We start from the raw sequence: 20,085 nt of genomic DNA on the forward strand, positions 1-20,085 counted from the left end.
GTTACCGCTATACTGAGCCCAATAATTTGGATTAGACAACAGCATTTCAGTCTTCAGGGGACTAAACTGCTGTGTGCCAGAGGCAGAGAACAGGGGAGAGATCAAGATGCCATCAATGCCTGAGGCCCCTGGGCTAAGAAGCCCAACAGAAGCTTTGATTTGCAGGGCAATTTTTAAGCATTGCTGGATCTTCCCGTGAATCCTAACATAGACTTGCAAGATCTGGTTCAAGCTCAGTCCAGATTTCCTTTCATTGTATTTATCCTACCACCAGCCTGGCCATTGGTATAGATCACAACAGCAATGCCAAACCTGTTTGTAAAGCTTGAACTTTGTGTTCGGCCTCCTCCAGCTTCGAGGCTGTCGACATCTGTGTTTCTTGCAACTTTCTGAAAAAGAAAAAAGGAGAGATGAAAATGGACCTGGTGATCTTGTTTACCAACTTAATTGTATTTTGCAATTTTGAGAAAGACAGAGATTAACCAGCTCAACTTAATCAGGCAAATGACAACACCACGTATACTACAAGATACCACAATGGGAACCATAAGCCAATTTCTCACTGGAATGCTGTGCATATTTTGGAGTCCCGGTTATTAAAACTTTAACAGTGTAGCTACTTCAAAATGTAAGCTGTGAACAGAATACAAGAGTTGACTGCTATCTAAATGATATCTTTAGTGGAAGGTTTTCTGTAGCATAATTTGTTTTGGAAATGTCACAGACATTAAGAAAATTGTCACCACGCACCCGCTGTTGTACAAAGTTAGCATAAGAAGAATGATACATTTCCATTTTTGGGTCATAATGAAGGAATTTGTTGCTATAAATGATATCCTCAATAGATCTGACAGCTGTTTCATCATAATTGCAATGGATTCTAGATGCAATAACAGTATTAACCACCCTCTAAAAAAACTATGCACATTTCAAAACAAATATTACATTGTTATTTCCTATATAACAGGATCAGACCTTTCAATATGCTCGCCTTTCTTATGTCCATAAGCAATGTTCCCTTGTTTGTGTCAGTTACAGCACACGCTTTCATGTCACTTGGCCATACAATCACCAGACTCTTTGCTAAAGGCCAGACTTATAAAGCCTATACTAGGCATAGAGTTGCTGTGACATCCTTCTGGAGACTTTTAGCTATTCTGCAGATTTTAAATAGTAATGATAGTGCATAAAGTGCCCAGCATCCTAAATGTCTCCCTGGGGAACAGGTTTAAAAAAAAATCCTATTCAGACAAAATCAACCAAAACTTTCTAACTGTCACAGATCTTGAGTATTACTTTGTATGTTTACGTATTCTCTGATACAGTAATTTTGAACCAGACAATAAATTTTCTTTTCTATCAAACTTGTTAACCAGTATCTATGGCAAGAAACTCAGGTCGAAATTCTTTTTTTTCCCCACATTAAACTATATAATTTTAGGTTGTGTTTTGTAGTCAAAAAGCACCTCTTTAACACATACCCTTTTCTGTAATTAGCCTTCCACTGAACTGTCATTTGTGTGTGTGTGTGTGTGTGTGTGTGTGTGTGTGTGTGAGAGAGAGAGAGAGAGAGAGAGAGAGAGAGAGAGAGAGAGAGTGTGTGTGTGTGTGAGAGAGAATTGGATTTGATAGAAACAAGAAACTTTGGTCCTATTATACAACAAAAAGTAACTATAAAATATTGATTTTTAAAAAGTATCTCCCAGTTCACATGTAGCTTCATCCCACTCATACCTTAATTTAAATGATCAATCCAACCACCCACACAAGCAGCCTAGGAAAATGGTCTGCCTTGAAGTATATACTGAAGATTCGCAGATCCAGCCACTGTTGGACTAAGTGAGGGGTACCTAAGTTGAGGGTTCATCACTGAAAAACAACCTGTGAGCACCCCCTTCTATAATATACAGTCTAACTTCCCTGACAGGTGATCTCAATTATAGAAAAGGTTTTTAGTTAGATATTGCTAGCTTTTGAAAAATTGGAAATGCTTCCAAGTTTGCTTTAAAAAAAAATATCTATAATTAAGTGAGAAATTAATTACATATTATTTTGAGATATAGGAGCATGCAAACTCTCTTCAAAATTAAGTTCTGAGTGAGATACACAGAGCTCTGCCTCACTGCCAGATTCCTGTTACCATGCAAGTAGGTATCCATATTGCTGGGTACAATATTTCCTCTGAAAATGCTCTGTGTTGAACTGATGTACAATGGTACTGTGACACACAAGACTGACTGAATTACATTGTCAGCTAATGGAGAAAGATTAGCGTCACAAAGGACAATCCAACTAATGAAGAATAAAAGTAGGTTTGCACTCTTCTGAAAGTAACATCCCAAATACATCAGTGCAGTGAAGTAACAATCTGTCCTTGTTTCACTTATTCACTTGCACAATTGTCTTTCTGTGTAAAGTTGAGTATCAAATGATTCTGTGTCAAACAAATCACAAGAATGATTCAATGTATGAGCTGTCTCAATGAACTGAAGGAAGGACCCTAGTTGGGAAGATTAAGCAGAAAAATATGATTTCCTTCCCTCCATACAACACCTACACGCACAAACACTCACCTCTCCTTCTCTGCAAAGTCATTTTGTAATTTTTGTTCTTTTTCAAGAGCTATATTCTCTGCTTGGTTCTTCAGGGTCTGTTCATATTCTCTGATTTTCTCTTTAAGCGCTTTTATTGTAACCTCTACAGAAAAACAATAGGCAAAGAATGAGTTTACGCAGCTCCATGTGGCTACAAGAATACAAGGCTTTCTTTACCCTGTAGGCTCAGTGTGTTTTAAACTTTAGCTCTTCAACTCTGACACAAAATCAATGGATACGAGTCCCTTCAGAGACCTTTTACTCCCTAAATGCTAAATTGAACTTTAAACGTTTAGGTTGAGAAGGATCAATGGATTTTGCTGGGAAGCAGAGCTACGGTTTCTATAACATGACTGAAAAAAATCAATTGTAAAATATAATATCACCTTATTAACTAGTCTCAAATTAGCTCTCTACTGAGTGGAGATAAATAAAGTTCCACTGTGGGTTTAAGTATGAATTTACACAAATAGTTCATTCATATTATTGTGCTCATGTAAAAAGAAGCAGTTTTAATATGGCTCTTGTACAGATTCAATCTTTCAGAAATTGAACACACACCAGCTTCAAAACTGATGAAAAATATGGCAATTAGGATTTAACTGCTGTGTTAACACATAGATCAGATTTAACAGACAAACTGGAAACCTTCAGATTTTTGTTACAGTAACTGACATTGGCACGGAGACTCTCACTCCACCCATATCTAAGGGCAGAATTCTTTATGCCTTAAGGCTTACAATAGGAAAGCAAGACACGGACCAAGACAAGTGTGCTTTGCAACAAAAAGGGGGTCTGGAAAGAAATTATATTTAGAGAAGACTCGTAAGCTGGAGTTACTTTGATGCTGCCAGGGAGAGATGTAGCACTCCAAGAAGTTACATTATTTGGAATATTGGTGGAAGGAGAAAAATATTACCAGGTACAAAAAAAACTGTCCATAAACAAGTTGGAAAGACAAATGCCACTATAAAAATTAAAGCCTACAGGTTGAAATTGATCTAACTTATACCATGTAAAATTAGGTCAATGGAATTTTGTTATTATAAAACCAGAATAAGTGAGATCAGAATCTTGGTGTAGGGAGCACAGAGGGAAAAGTCAGAGCCATTTTTACCAACTAATAGGGAAGAATTGGGCCGTAACATAGTGGTGTGCAACCAACCATTCCTCAGTTCCTTCTCTACCTCAGAGAATCGATTTTAAACTCCAAAGTAGAGGGGGTAAAGGAGGAGGGTAGTGGAGCACCCACAGGGACAACCATCTTGAAGAACCTCAGTTGCTGCACAAGGTGAGTAACCTTCTCTTCTTCGAGGAATGTCCCTGTGGGTGCTCCACTTTAGGTGACTGTTAAGCAGTGCCCCTCAGTGGAAGGGAGGGGCTTCGGAGTTGCTGTAGCAATGATGGATAGCACCATGAGTCCAAAGCAAGCATCCAGTGCTTATTGTTGTTCAATGGCACAGTGTTTTGTGAATGTAGGGGCTGATGCCCAAGTTGCTGCTTTACAAATGTGAATGATAGGTACATTATTGAGGAAGGCTACTGATTTTGAAAGTACTCTAGTCAAATGTGTACGGATGCCCGTTGGGACTGGTAGATGAAAGTTTTCATAACACAGACAGATTCTTCCTGATATCCATCTTGATAGTTTCTCACTTTGATTGTTACATTATTGAGACAAATAGTCTTGTAGATTTTCTGAATGGTTTTGTTGCATTAATGTAGAAAGCAAGAACTCTGCAAAAGTCTAGTGTGTGGAATGATTCTTCCCTTTCATCTGCATGCGGTTTTGGAAAAAATACAAGTAGATAAGTTGATTAAGGTGAAATGGGGGGGTGACTTCGGGTAAGAATGTGGGATGTGGTCTTAAGACGACCTTGTCCTTAAAAAAAGTTGTGTATGGGGGCTGTGCCATTAACGCCCCTGGTTCTCCCACACGTTTGGCAGACGTAATGGCGATAAGGAAAGCCACCTTCATTGATAAATGTAGCAACGAATATGTCACCAGGGATTCAAATGGTTAACCCATGAGTGTGCGCGTAAGATGAGGTTGAGGTCACGCATTGGCGGGGGAGTTGTAACTGTGGGGTACGTGTTCTCAATACCCTTAAGAAAGCGTTTAGTCATCAAGTGGGCAAATATAGAGCTCCTCTCCACTTTGTCGTGTAAAGAGGTGATAACTGCTAAGTGTTCCTTGATGGAGCTTGTGGAAAGCCCCGATTTTTTAAGTTCGAGTATGTAGTCCAAGACCCTCGGTAGAGGGGAAGATGTTGGTAGGATGTTTTTATCCTGGCACCATTTCCACTTGTGGACATAAGTCCTTCTTGTAGTGGGATTTCAACTGTTGAGCAATACTCCTCTCAGCCATGAAGTAACCAAGCCTTGAGGTGGAGAACTGCGAGGTTGGGATGGCGGATGTGACCCGTGTCCTGAGTTAGAAGGTGAGGTACTAAGGGAGGGCTGAAGGTGGGCGTGTCGCCATTCGTAGAAGGTACGGGAACCATTTTTGTGAGGGCCATGTAGGCACTATTAGGATTGCCTTGGATTTGTCTCTCTTGATCTTGTGTATGATCCAATTTAAAAGTGGGGTCGGTGGGAATGCATACATCAGTGGTGCATCCCATTTGATAAGGAGAGTGTCCCCCAGAGAGCGGGGGTCCCAGTCCCGCATTGCTGCAATATTGCGGGCATTTGGGGTTCAGCGCTGTTGCAAATAGTCTATGGTAGGGAATCACCATAGGTTGAATATCGTATGTAGAATTCCGGGATCCATTTCCCATTTGGGAGTCTGTGCAAGGTCTCTGCTTAGGATGTCCACTGTTGTGTTTTGGCACCCTGGAAGGTAAGATGCTGATATGTGGATGTTATTGTTGATGCACCAATTCCAGCCCTGTATTTCCCCTGTGCATAGGGATTGTGATCATGCACCCCCTTGTCTGTTTATGTAGGACATCATGCTACATTGTCCGTAAGGATCCTGAAGTTTTTGTTTTTGATAAGAGATAGAAAGTGGTTGCATGCATTGCAAACTGCCCTGAATTCTAACAGGTTTATATGTAGTATGGACTCTGATGGGACCATCGGCCCTGGACGGTATTGTTTAGTAAATGTGCTCCTCATCCTATCAGAGGCGCGTCCGTAGTGACTGTCATCGTTGGAGTTCTTGTTAGGAATGGGACTCTTGGGCAGACATTTGTTGGTTGTGTCCACCAGTCAAGCGTGTCCTTTACCTTGCCTGGCATCGTGAGATGTCTGTTTAGGCTGTGCCTGCGTGGGATGTACACTGTTCAATGCCAGGATTGTAGGCATCTCATGTGAAGCCTGGCGTGCTCAACAACAAATGCCGTTGCTGCCATGTGTCCCAGTTGATGGAGACATGTTCTGGCAGATATTTGTGGACTGTCCTTTACCGCTGAAATTAAGTTGATGAGCGTGGTAAAGTGTTGTTGAGGTAGTGTTGCTGTTACGCAGTCGAGATGAGCTCCGAAAAATTCCAGTTTCTGGAGGGGAGTCAATGTGGACTTTTGTCTGTTTATCTGCAGACCTAAGTTTGTAAAGAGGGTTATCGTGCTCTGAGTGACACCTAATGCTTCGAGCTGGGGTAGTGCTCTTATGAGACAGTCATCCTCATATGGAAATATCATGACTCTGTGACTGCAGAGTGTGCTGCCACTACTGCTAGTACTTTTGAGAACACCTTTGGAGTGGCTGAGAGACTGAAGGGTAATACCTTGTATTGGAAGTGTTGTTTCCCTAGGGTGAACCTCAGGAATTTCCTGTATGCGTGATGGATAGTAATGTGAAAATACGCATCCTGGGAGTCGAGGCTGAGAGCCAGTCCCCTTTCTCTAATGCTGGAATTATAGTTGTTAATGTCACCATTTTGAAATGTTGAGTTCTTACAAATGTGTTTAGTTTTCTTAAGTCCAAAATGGGTTGCCACCCTCTGGTTTCTGTGTTAGAAAATAATGTGAAAAGAACCCTTTTACCTTGTGTTGTGCTGGTACTGGTTCTACTGGTCCTAGTTGCATGAGGTGGTTTATTTCTTATTGCAACAGGTGCTCATGAGAGGGGTCCCTGAAGAGGGATGGGGAAGGGGAGCAGGTGGGTGGGAAGGAGATAAAGGGGATGGAGTAACCATTTTGAATTATTTTCAGAACCCATTTGTCTATGGCAGTGGTTCCCAAACTTTAACCACCTGTGAACCCCTTTCACTAAAATGTCAAGTCTCGTGAACCCCCTCCTAAAAATGAATATTTCCAGGGATTTTCTCCTTTACTTGAGTATAAATTATAAAAGCAGTGATTTTGGAAATATAAAATTTGTTTTATGACATGATTATTACACATTATTTATTATTATTTATCATTACAGTATTTTTATTACATTATGAAAACGGCAACACTTCCAAGATCTCACTTTCGTAGCTTGTATCACTTTGAATAAGCCTGTTATAAGACAAGGCTCCTATGTTTCATCAAGGAGTATGAGATGTGAAACAGCATGAAGGTATTTAAGAAGCCAACTCAAAGAGTTCCTCCTACACAAACATTCAGGTCTTGAGGAGTCCAGGCAAACAACGCATGTTACAACAAAGCCTAAACTTGTTCTTCATAATAATTTTAAAAACAATACTAGCTGCCTATTTAATTTTAAAAACAGCAAAAAATATCCACCTCCCTTTCCATTTCTTATAAGGAGTCTTGAAGTTTTAATCTCCTCAGTGTGATAGATATGCTTGCTTTGATCTGCTTAGCTCTTGGAAGTCCAGGGGCTCCGGGCTGCTGGCCCTGTGCTGCCTGGGGTCCTTAGGGACAGCTATGTCCGCCATTAGGGAATTTTTTCCTGAGACCCTCCAGTAACATTTCGCGAATCCCAGTTTGGGAACCACTGGTCTATGGTGATGGTCTTCTAGACCTGGTAGAATGGTAGCAGTTGATCTCCAAATGGGGAGATAAGTTCTGTTTCCAGCATTGGAGAGAGTGTTGGTCTCAAGTCCTCAACCACACCTTCAAAATAGTTGTCTCAAGCTGGATATTTGGGACGTCGAGGGTTGATTTTGCATTTGCCAATGCCTGGAATGTTTTTGTTTGCGGAATTGGTCATATTGTCCGTACGGTTGTGTATAGGAGGATGAACGGAATCTCTGTAATACCTGCCTTCCTTTTTATTTGCAGGTGCAAAAAATACCCAGTGATTTTAGGGTGGCCCTGGAGTCCTTGAGGGAGTCTTGTCTGCAAATAGTTTCAAGCTTTCAAAGGGCAGGTCTTCCACTGTTGACCCCGGAGATGCACGGACTTCCCTGGGGAGCCATGATGCACGGTGCATGACCACTGATGTTGCAATGGATCTTCTGGCTGGGTCTGTTGAGTCAAGTGAAGCTGTAGCGCCGTGCTGGCAATGAGGTGGCCTTCAGCAATGTTGGCTTTACACTGTTCTTTTTTGTCATCTGGCAATTTTCTGGTAATATGGTAATGTTATGGTAATAATTATGGTAATTTTCACTCCATGCATTTGAAGAAGTGGGTTTTTTACCCACGAAAGCTTATGCCTAAATAAATCTGTTAGTCTTTAAGGTGCCACTGGACTCCTCCTTGTTTTTGTGGATACAGACTAACATGGCTACCCCTCGGATATTAATGAACTCTAATCTATCTAACAAGAAAGAGAGGGTGCCGCTGATCGCTCCAACTCAATCTAAAGGTGGTAGAGAAGGAACTGAAGGATGGTTGGCTGCGCACCGCTATGTAACCCCTCGGAATGGTGCAAGAAAGCAACGGTGTGTGCACGGCCCAATTGTTCACTGCTACCACAAATCTCCGATTACAAGCGCTGGGCATTAAGACACCTAAAGTGGAGCACCCACAGGGACACTCCTCAAAGAAAAAACTATAGATAGCTGGGTTTGTGATGACCAGGAGAACCTCATACTAAATTGCCTGTCGGCTGCGGAGCTCACGAGACATCTAGTCAGATGTATGTGCAGTGTTAGGTAGCAGCTAGTGGTCGTGGTCCATGTAGGTACCAGTGACACAAGGAAAGGCAGGCAAGAGATCCCAGAGGCCAAATTTAGGCTGCTAGGTAAGGGATTAAAGTCCAGGACCTCTGAAATGCTTTCAGTTCCATGTGCAGGGCCAGATAGAGAGGCAGAACTGCAAGGTCTCAATGCATGGATGAGATGACTGTGTAGAGAGGAGGGTTGTAGGATTATTACAAGCTGGGGAACCTTTTGGGAAAGGAGGAACCTATATAGGAAGGACAGGCTCTACCTAAACCAAAATGGAACCATACTGCTGGAAGTTCCTTCCCCGGAGATTTTCAAAAGGAGACTGGATAGCCATCTGTCTTGGATAGTTTAGACACAACAAATCCTGCATCTTGGCAGGGGGTTAGACTGGATGACCCTTGCAATCCCTTCTAACCCTAAGGTTCTATGATTCTATGTAAAATTAAAAAGTTGTAGAGAATTTTTTTTAACTAAGGGCTGGGGGAAAGCTGACAGATGCAGAGACTCCCTTAGGGATGAATTTATTAATGGGGGAACTCTATATCCTAGTAAACAGGATACAAAAGAAGTTGGTAAAGTACACGTAGGAGCTAGTGAGGAAGAGTCGAACACCAAAAAAAGAGTCCCATTTAAATACAACACCTAAAGGCAAGCAACTGAATATTGACAAAATGTACAAGTGCTCTTATAAAAATGCTAGATGTCTAAATTTTAAGATGGGTGAACCAGAGTGCCTGGTATTAATTGAGGATAATGATATAATAGTCATAGCGGAAACTTGATGGCATGAGGATAATCAATGGGACACAGTACCGTAATACAATGGTACAAAATATATAGGAATGACAGAGTAGGTCGTGCTGGTGGGAGAGTGGCACTATATGTGAAAGAAAGCATAAAGTCAAATAAAAGTAAAACCCTTAAATGAATCAAACTGTACCATAAAATCTTTATTGATAGAAATTCCATGCTTGAACAATAAGAGTATAGCAGTAGGAATATACTACCAACCACCTGACCAGAATGGTGACAGCAACTGTGAAATGCTCAGGGAGATTAGAGAGATTGAAAAAGCAGATGCAGCAATAATAATGGAGGATTTCAAGTATCCTCAAACTGACTGGGGTATGTGTCACCTCAGGAAGGGATGCAGAGAGAAAATTCTAGACACCACAGATGCTGCTGGTGGAACCCACAAAGGGAGAGGTAATTCCTGATTTAGTCCTAAATGGATCACAGGATCCAGTCCAAGAGATGACAGGCTCCGTAACAGCAACCACAATATAATTAAATGTAACATCCTTGTAAGGGGCAAAATGTCAAAAGAAACCCATCACAGCAGCATTTCACTTCAAAAAGAGGAAGTACATAAAAATGAGGAAGCTAAACAGAAATTAAGGAATAGTCACAAGGTGAAATGCCTGCCAACTGCATGGAGACTGAAATCAGCAAAATAGAGGCTCAAACTAAATGCACATCTCAAACCAAACCAAACCAAAAGACCAAAAATATGCCACAATGGCTAACGAGAATAAAAGAGGCAGTTAGAGGCAAAAAGACATCCTTTAAAAATTGGAAGTCTAATCCTAGTGGGAAATATAGAAAGAAGCAATCAAGTGTAAAAGTACAGGAAGGCAGGCCAAGAAAGAATCTGAAGACCAACTAAGCTAAGGACACAAAAACTAACAGCAAAAAATGTTTAAGTACATCAGAAACAGGAAGCCTAAACAGTCAGTGGTGCTACTGGATAATTGAGATGCTAAAGGAGCAATCAAGGAAGACAAAGCCATTGTGGAGAAGCTAAATGAATTCTTTGCACTGGTCTTCACTGCAGAGGATGTGGGGGAGATCCCCACACCCGAGTCATTCTTTTTAGGTGACAAAGCTGAGGAACTGTCCCAGACAGAGGTGACAATAAAGGTGGTTTTGGAACAAACTGATAAATTAAACAGGATTAAGGCACCAGGACTAGATAGTATTCATCCAAGAATCCCGAATAAGCCTCTATACCAGATGACTGGAGGATAGCTAATGTAATGCCTATTTTTAAAAAAGGATCCAGAGGAGATCCTGCAGATTACAGGCTGGTAGGTACCAGGTAAATTGGTTGAAACTGTAATAAAGAATAAATTTATCAGATACATAGATAAACATATGATATGTTGGGAAGAGTCAACAAGCATGTGAACAAGGGTGATCCATTCGATATGGTGTTGTTGGACTTTCAGAAAGCCTTTGACAAGGTCCCACACCAAGGCTCTCAAGCAAAGCAGGCAGTCATGGGATAAGAGAAAAGATCCTCTAATGGATCAGTAACTGATTAAAAGATAGGAAACAAAGGGGGGTAGGAATAAATTGTCAGTTTTCACAATAGAGAGAGTTCCGCAAGTATCTGTATTGGGACCTGTGCTGATCAACATATTCATAAATGAACTTTAAAAGGGGGTGAACAGTGACGTGACAAAATTGGCAGACAATACAAAATTACTCAAATTAGTTAAGTACTAAGCTGATTGCGAAGAGTTACAAATGGATCTCACTAAACTAAGGGACTGGATGACAAAATGGCAGATGAAATTCAAAGTTGATAAATGCAAGTAATGCATATTGGAAAACATAATCCCAACTATACATACAAAATAATGGGGTCTAAATTAGCTGTTACCATTTAAGAAAGATCTTGGAGTCATTGTGGATAGTTCTCTGAAAACATCCACTCAATGTGCAGCAGCAGTCAAAAAAGTTAACAGAATATTAGAAACCATTAAGAAAGGGATAAATAAGACGACAGAATGCCACTATATAAGTCCAACAATACTGTGTGCAGTTCTGGTCACCCCATCTCAAAAACAGATCATAGAAGATTATGGTTAGAAGAGACCTCAGGAGGTCATCTAGTCCAACCCCCTGCTCAAAGCAGGACCAACCCCAAACTAAAATCATCCCAGCCAGGACTTTGTCAAGCCGGGAAAGACCTCTAAGGATGGAGATTCCACCACCTCACTAGGTAACCCATATTAGAGTTGGACTAAAGGGGGACATGAGAGAGGTCTATAAAATCATGAATGGTATGGAGAAAGTGAATAGGGAAGTGTTATTTACTCCTTCACATAACACAAGAACTAGAGGTCACTAGATGAAATTAATAGGCAGCAGGTTTAAAACAAAGAAAAGGCAATATTATTTCATACAATGCACAATTAACCTGTGGAACTCATTGCCATGGGATATTGTGAAGGCCAAAAGTATAAATGGCTTCAAAAAAGATCCATCAATGGCTATTATAGCCAAGAAGGTCAGGGATGCAATCCCATGCTCCAGGTATCCCTAAACCTCCAACGGACAGAAACCTTCAGGCACAGATCATGGTCAGAGACAGGATACTGGGCTAGATGGACCATTGGTCTGACCCAGTATGGCCATTCTTATGTTTTTAACTTCATTTAAGACCATGTACAACCCATCTATGGAAAGAAATCAAACCACCCTCAACTACTAACAGGACTCTGCAGGTCATTCCTAACACGTTCAGACCATTTCTATTTAAAGTATGGCATAGAACTGCAATTCCAGAGTGAAACACTGATCAAAGAAGATTTGGTACACGAATGAAATAAATACATATAGCATAAAAAAGCCATTCATAATAAATGCAAATTTTGTAGTTGCATTAAAGGGCCCAGTCCTGCAAGGTGCCCACTTCCCTCAGTTCCCATTGGTTTCAAGATCACAAGCTCTTCATGACGTGTCCTTCTACATGTTTGCATGACATTTAGCATAATGGGCCTTGATCCTGACTGAAGTATGTAAGTGCTGCTCCTGTCAAAATAAATAATTAAATAAATAAAAAAGCAAACAACCGGAGTTGAAGGTCCTTTACACTTTCCAAGATCAGGCCACATGCTCCTACACGAAGGTGGTCAAAGTGCATGACCAACAGAGTGCCACCAAGTGAACTGTGGTCATGTCTCTACTTTTATCAAATTAGCGCAACTGCCAAGTGTAGAGCTCCCAGTATGCAATGTTACATCTGTTGCAGTCCAGTCTGAAGACCTGCATGATGAGGGACCTGCAATTTCAATGGGCCACTCCCTTCATATTAAAGAGAGAGGTGGCTGTAACATGTGCCTTTTGCTGCAATTTAGATGCAGCAAACTATGCCCCAGTAAACTGTCAATGAGACCTCTAGCTGGGCAATGTCTATTCTCCTATGTGGTAGAACAATTTGCTGCTAGTGTAACTCAGAATTGGATATTTACAAGGAAACCACAAGTTGTGTGTAAAAGGAAATAGGTTTAGAGTGAGCATATTTTGTTTCCTGGTGCAGGAAGCATGTTTTTCTGAAAGGCAAGAAAGCTTGGGTATTTTCAGAGACAGCAGGTTTTTGCACCTTAGATAATGGTCTTTTCATGTACCATGGTCACCTTAAAAAACTTGCCAACTGCCTTAAAAACTGAAACATTACCTCAGTATTTGCACTATTACCTGGGCATTCCCTACAGTAATTATACAGAATGCTGCAAGTACTGAGATAACTTTACTAATTTATCTGAGGAAAAATTGAGCAGAGAAGATATACTTTTTTAAAAAACAAAATAAAGTTATTAACAAATAGTGGATTAAAAAAAAATACTTGTTTGGCCTTAGACCAGTCTTACTATAATCTCAGTATTTAATGACTGCTATATAACTCCAGTATGCTAGCTGGATCACTAATAGGTAGTGCTGAAGGCAACAACAGAATGCTTAAAAGAAGAATGCCCAGCTATTACATGATACTGTAGGAAAAGTTCTAAAGGAAATCCTATTGGTCCCGTCAAAGTAAAATAGTCATATGCAGACATGTAAATTTCAAAGTGGCTATAAGCATGCAATAGTCTTTCTTTATTAAATACCAATATATCTGCACACACTAATTTTATGAAATACAATTAGGGCTAATCCTAACATTCTTCAAACTGCTTCAAACTATTAGAATTACGATCTGAGAGAAAGAGTGCAATTTTTCCCACCTACCTTGATTTTTCACTTCAGCAAATTCCTTGTTGTATTCCTCTAAAGTTTCCCTAAGTTTCTGGTTCTCTGTTTCAATATCATGCATTCGCTGGACTTTCAGCTGAAGCTGCTGTCCTAGATCCAGAGCTGGAACTGGATCTAAATAATAAAAAGACAACAGCAACACCGCTGCAGCTTTAGTAGCTCAGAATCTTGAAATTCTTTGTGGAAGAATTCTCCTTCTTCCTTAGTTAAAATGACATTCAAATGGTCATATGCAGTGGTGTTGTAGTAAGGTCTAGGTCTGATTTACTTTCCTCTACTTCCCCGTGTGTTTTCTGAAAATTATATACAATTCTTTATATTTAGGATCTCCATTATTTTCTAAATGATGAACAATATCTTTTTAAAGTGACAAAGTATTTTGACAGCATCTTTAAAATGACACAGACTAACGAGGCATGAAAGTCTCGAGATCCAATCTATTTTCATGAAAAAGACATTAATGTACAAGATGTTTTGTTGTTCTTTTGTTGAGTAAAAGCAACAAAAAATATATTAAATACTGATTAATGGAGTCCTTTAAATACCTCCCCTTTCAAAGAACCATACTTTTGAATAAGCTTGTACCTTACCATAAGGCCCTCAGCCATAAAGCACAAACAAGTACAGCTGTGGGGATCCGTGAAAGATCTGTTATTTGATATCAGAAACTCTTGTGTGAATAGGATTACAAACCTTTGGCTCATTTCCTATCAGTGACATTTACTAGTAAACAACTGATGCGAATGCTAATAAAAATTAATTCTGCTAATCGGAAATTTTATGGTATTTATTCTCTATTTTTCTTACACAAATTAAATACAAATTTGAAACACTTTATGTTCTCCTACTGTCAATTCTATCATTTTCTATTCTGCTAAAAATACTGTTACAATACACCTGCCATGTATGGATAGAGAATTTATTCTGGGATCTCAGCTTCCCAGTCAGTGTAGGAAAATGTTGGAGTCCAATGGGCTTATAAAAAATTATTGAATGCATTTCTATTATGGGCGCCAGCATCACTTGTGAAATGGCTGCAAAGATTTAGTCTCCTGTTGAGGAATGCTAAACACTAAACTCAGTGGATCAACAACAGTATATATTAGGGAGTTCACTTAATTTTCAAACACCGTAGTCATTAATTTTTCAGACCACCCTCAGTCTCTGGAAACATAATAAGTCTATTGTACCTCTGTTAACACATTAAGCATGAGCTTGTGCGTTTTTCAATATGCCAGCGTTGTTTCACAGTTTATAAAAGAACAGTGCTGGGTTATGTTGAACTCAGAGACATCATAAGTAGCAGTATACTGCATTTTGTTATTTAGTTCAACAGCTTATGACATTACCTTCTTCATAATATAAAATCTAGGCTGCTTGTCATCTGTTCTCTGTACATACATACATAGTTTATGACTACATAGATTTTTCATTTATGTTTTTAGGCCAAATACTTTTCATTATTATTATCTCTATTAAAATATTTATAATAAATCAAATTTAAAATGTTATTGTGGCAGGTGCAGGGGGCCTGGGTAAGGAATTATACATAAAGTTGAAGTTATAGCAGCACTGAGAAGTCCCTACAATATTTATACACATTCCAATTAGGGTGCAGGCTGTCATAACATGAGCCTTCTCCCATGCAGCCAAAACAACCATTACCTAGAATGACCATTTTGTCACATTTCTTCAGTCCAGTGTTTCTCCAGCAGAGCCTGTCCAGCATTTTGGACTACTGATCATAAAGAAAGACTGGATGGTGTCCGTCTATTTGATTAAGGGCTATAATATAAACTTTAAAAAAAATATATCAAATGAGGACCTAAAACTTTATCCATGATATTTCTATAAAATATTAACAACGTTTGTGCTAGCAGGCTTAAAATACCATAGCCAATACAAACTGTATTTATAAGAACCAGTGTTTGTACACTGCCTTCTATCCCCGTGATTTTTAAAAACTTTTTTTTTAGTACAGTCATTTTAAAAAGCCAGGATACCCAAAAGACGAACAGATTTATTTGGGCATAACCTTTCGTTTTCACTCCATGCATCTGAAGAAGTGGATTTTTTTACCCACGAAAGCTTATGCCCAAATAAATCTGTTAGTCTTTAAGGTGCCACCAGACTCCTCGTTGTTTTTGTGGATACAGACTAACACGGCTACCCCTCTAATACTTGGCACCATACAAGACACTGTGTCTGCTCCAAATAAACAATGCTTTTCTAGACTGAAATTAGGAAGGAATTCAAAGACATATAAAAATAACATGTGCATTATAAAGTGAATAATGACTAAACCTTTAGTCAAATTTTCAATCCCTGTAAAGCATTATACTGTAAATAAAAATTCATGCAACCTCATAATTATTCATCAGGACATGTATATTTAATTTAGCTCTATTAAAGGTTAATGCTAAAGTAGCAAACAGTCACAGAATGACCAAAATGTAAAAACAGTCTCCCATGCATTACATTTCAAATTTTACTATACCTTAGTTGACCAACTAAAAGCTTGCAGCCTTTGAATATTGTTTTGGGATTTGTAAAAGGCATTGCCGAAGTACCTCTTAGACTTAATTTATAAACAAAACTAATTACTGCATGACAACATAATGACTATGACTTGCTTTGGCTAGAGAGTCAAACAATTAATTTATGTATGTCAAACCCCAAAGTGCATTTTAAACTTTAGAAATCACAGCTTTTTGGTCTTCTTAATTATCTCCAGCACCGTTTAAACTTCACACAAGTATTACTGTGTTCAATGTAAGCACCGCAATCTGAAGTCTTTGATGTGCTATTTTCCTTCCTGATTGGTGTGGGGTTTTTGGGGAAAAAAATACACAACCAGAACTTGCACATATAAAAGCCTGTCTTTTTATGTTACACAGATTTCATATAGTTTAATGGGAGGTCATTGACATTTGAAGGAACTGAAATGAAATGGTAATAGTGTACAGAAAGCAGCAAAGACAAGCTTCCAAATAATGGAGTGCTTTTTCTCTAAACCCCAATACAGCAAAACCTTGCTAATTAACACTAGTAACTGGAAGACTCACTATAAATGACGGTTTTGCAAGCTAGAGAATAAGACCCAAATCAAGAGTCTGGTGTCCTGACTGGACACAGGGCTGACAAGAAGGCAGGGGAAAGAGAGGAAACGCTTAAATCGCTAGTATACAAAAATGCCTACAAATCATTACCACCTGGCATTAGTTAGGTGAGAGGTGAGTTGAGATGCCTGCTTTTATGCTAAACCTTTCATTTTATTATGACCTCATCTTCCAACTCCCCATGTCCGTTTTTTCCTGTCTAATCCACCTGTTGCATCCTAACACCAAGACAGAAAATCACCTTTATTTCTATTTGCATAGTGCCTAGCACAATGGGGCCCTGATCCTTGACTGAGCGTCAGACATAGTACCATAATAGAAATATTAAATAATAGTCAAAACTATTCTTCTATGCCACTCAAGCCCTGAGGATGGATTAGTGTCCACGGAGCTCACCCTTCCCCTAACCTTTCCATGTGCTGCCCTCGCAGTGGTGCTTCACAAGGAGCTCACTCTGAGCAGGTCTCCCCAGCCACCCACGTGGCAGACCTGTGTGAATGCACAGGTGTGCAGCATCATATCAAATCCACTACAAATGAGGCTCTGGTCAAGAAGGGAGGGGCTGGATATGCCTCTGAATGAAGAAAGACATGCAAAACGCAACTGTGTTAACTTTGGACAAATGCAGTGTCGTTTTCCTGGCAGATAATACTTCACAATGTACTAGTTTATGCACACTAGTGTATTTTGTTTAAAAAAAAAAAAAAAAGTCAAATTAATATAAGGCCTCACAACCGGAACTGCTGTTAAACCACTTCTGAGAGGGGAAAGAACACCAATTGTTTGGTGGAGTTTATACATGTGTGGACGAGCCAGGTTCTACTGTGCATATTTTAAGAGCAGGGTTTTAAAGTAAAAGAAAGGTGGATCTCAATAAAACAATGCACTGCGTTACCAGCCTGAAGTTACATTTCAGCAACTGCTATAACTTTTTAAAGTTTAGACCAAATGTAAACTCTGCCATAGTATCACAAAGTAAAACTGGACTATCACTGAACAAATGAATTTCCAAACAGTTTTCTTCAAAAAACAATTCTCCATGCATTGTACAAGCTGGAAAAAGACACAGATCTTAATAATTCAATATAACTGTTTACACAAAGAGCACTGTGGGTAATGTTGCCCTCCCCTGTCATTAAGCAGAAGATGAATGCACCCCCTTGTGAGTGCTGTTCATGCAATGACATCACGCTCCTGCATGCGTTACTTTTCGCCAGGGCACTCTAGGCTAATGTAATCATACGATTACATAATTAACCCAGCTGTCTCATTAAGAAAATCAACTGGAATTCAGGGCATAATTAGTCATACAGCAATTAGCATGCTGATGAGCAACTGATGAAAAGCTGTCTAGATATTGAATATGCTGGGACCACCTTATTTATTTAAAAAGGAAAAGAAAAAAGCACCTCAGCAGAAAAAAAATACGATCATTTTAAAGAAGTTAATCTTTAAAAATATTTCTCTGCTAGTACTTGTTTGAAAAGATAGAGAAGTGAAAAAATAGTGAATAGTGAAATTTTTTCTAAATCCTGCAAACAGACTTCAGAAGCAAAAATCAGTTGTGCCCTATTTTATGTAGCTCTTCCCTATTTAAAATTATTTCTTCAATCTGCAAACTAATACAAGACACAGAGACTAATACAAAGCCAGACAGAAAAGGGAAATCCTATCAACTAAGATGGAAAAACTGTCACTGTTTAAATTTACAATTCACACAGTATTGGCCAACCCTTAACTATCCCTGACACTATTAAAAAAAAAAATTGAAGACATTTGCATGGCTTGAGGTTTCTTTATAGAAACTGCTTTACGGAGCCTTGAGATTGTACCTGAAATGTGAGAAGTGATGGTTACTTGACTGCTCAGCAAACATAACATTGTCCTAGCCATTTCTGGTATACAGCCGCATTGTTTCTTATATTTAAAACATTCTGTAGGTGGCTAATTGGTATTATGGAAAATGGGAACTCCTAACCACAGAAGGCATGAGTTACAAAAGTGCTCCCTAGACTCAACCATAGGGACTGATTCCTGTTTTGCCAACGAGAGAGAATTGGAATGTATGGAATGGAGTATGTTCAACAGGATCAGGACAATGTTCTCTGTGAATTTTAAGTCTCCACACAAAGCTTTTACATCAGCATGACTGGGGACTTAAAATTTCTGCAAGAGTAACATGTGCTAAAACACAGGTCACTATAAATTTCAGATGTGTCTATATATGTTGTAGGATTTAATTTCGTGCCACAGTGGTAGTATTAAAATATTCACACTTGTACCGTTTCTAACAGTAACTAGTAATGTAATACCGGTCTTGAAATGTACAGGAGAAATGAGTGGATTACCTATATGTTGCTAGGACAGGAAAGATGCAAATCATAAACCTTTAAAAATAATCATAAGCCTCTGATTTCAGAGTTTACTGGTGCACTTGTTCAGTGACATACAGGAAAAAGTGTACACAACTCCATACTTAAGAACAGAAAATCAGGTTTCCCATTTTATTTGGTTTAGTAATGAAAATCTGAATAACCTTATAAAAACTTGTTCACCTGATATTTTAGATATGGAGCTTTTGAGGTGATTTTTCAAAACAAAAGTCTGGTCTCACCCCCCTGCGTCCTCCTCATTACAGGCCTATAACATTGACAACAGTAAGACAGCAAGTTATGAAACATTGCCAGAACTAGTGGCAATTAATATTTTATATAATTGGCAATGTGTTTCCTAAGGTTTGGATCTAAAAATAATTCATCCAATGCACTGTAATTCTTTCAAAGAGACTATTTGTGTTGCCTAAACTATGTCTTAAGTGATGCTTTTTTAGCAATTGTTCTCAAGAAACTCCCACACAAAATGACAAAGCAGTGAAAGAAAACTCCTTAATGTGAGTTTTTTTAAATGTACAATTACAATTAAACGAACAAAAAACCACCACAAAGCCAGTGCACAAGTTCTGCTGTGCCACACTGTCATTACCACAAAGCAAAATGAGTTTTTAAATATATCATCTGCCCCCCCCCCCGCCTCATCTTTGCAATAAACATTTGTGGTGGAGGTATTCCTTAGGAATATTGTCTCTGGGTTAGTAAAATGGCAAGGCAATGAGTTGTACAAAGTCTTGATGGAGTAAATGCAAATGATTTCTTGGGAGATCACACGTGAAAATAATCCGAAAACATGTTTTAGAAAAATAATAATTACATTGTAGCTTTTGAATATTCAAATACCTCACAGCATACTTAATTAATTCATTAATTATTCCCCCCAAAATTCAGGGGTAAATTGAAATAGCCTAGAGAGACCAAGGCAAAGATTTCAT

The 20,085-nt window shown here is 39.1% G+C and overlaps 1 protein-coding gene across 2 annotated transcripts in view; it reads right to left on the reverse strand.

Moving 5' to 3' along the window:
- Positions 1 to 20,085, reverse strand: part of CUX1 (cut like homeobox 1) — a 373,050-nt gene that overhangs the window by 182,348 nt on the left and 170,617 nt on the right. For both annotated transcript variants that reach the window (XM_026656513.1, XM_026656512.1), the window contains exons 5-7: positions 13,618 to 13,755; positions 2,574 to 2,697; positions 313 to 389 (exon numbers count right to left, since the gene is read on the reverse strand). In XM_026656513.1, the coding sequence (XP_026512298.1) occupies positions 313 to 389; positions 2,574 to 2,697; positions 13,618 to 13,755 (339 nt within the window). The remainder of the gene's footprint in view (positions 1 to 312; positions 390 to 2,573; positions 2,698 to 13,617; positions 13,756 to 20,085) is intronic.

Source organism: Terrapene carolina, unplaced genomic scaffold (genome assembly GCF_002925995.2).
Source record: "Terrapene carolina triunguis isolate 2854851 unplaced genomic scaffold, T_m_triunguis-2.0 Scaffold231, whole genome shotgun sequence".
Taxonomy (NCBI): Eukaryota; Metazoa; Chordata; order Testudines; family Emydidae; genus Terrapene; species Terrapene triunguis.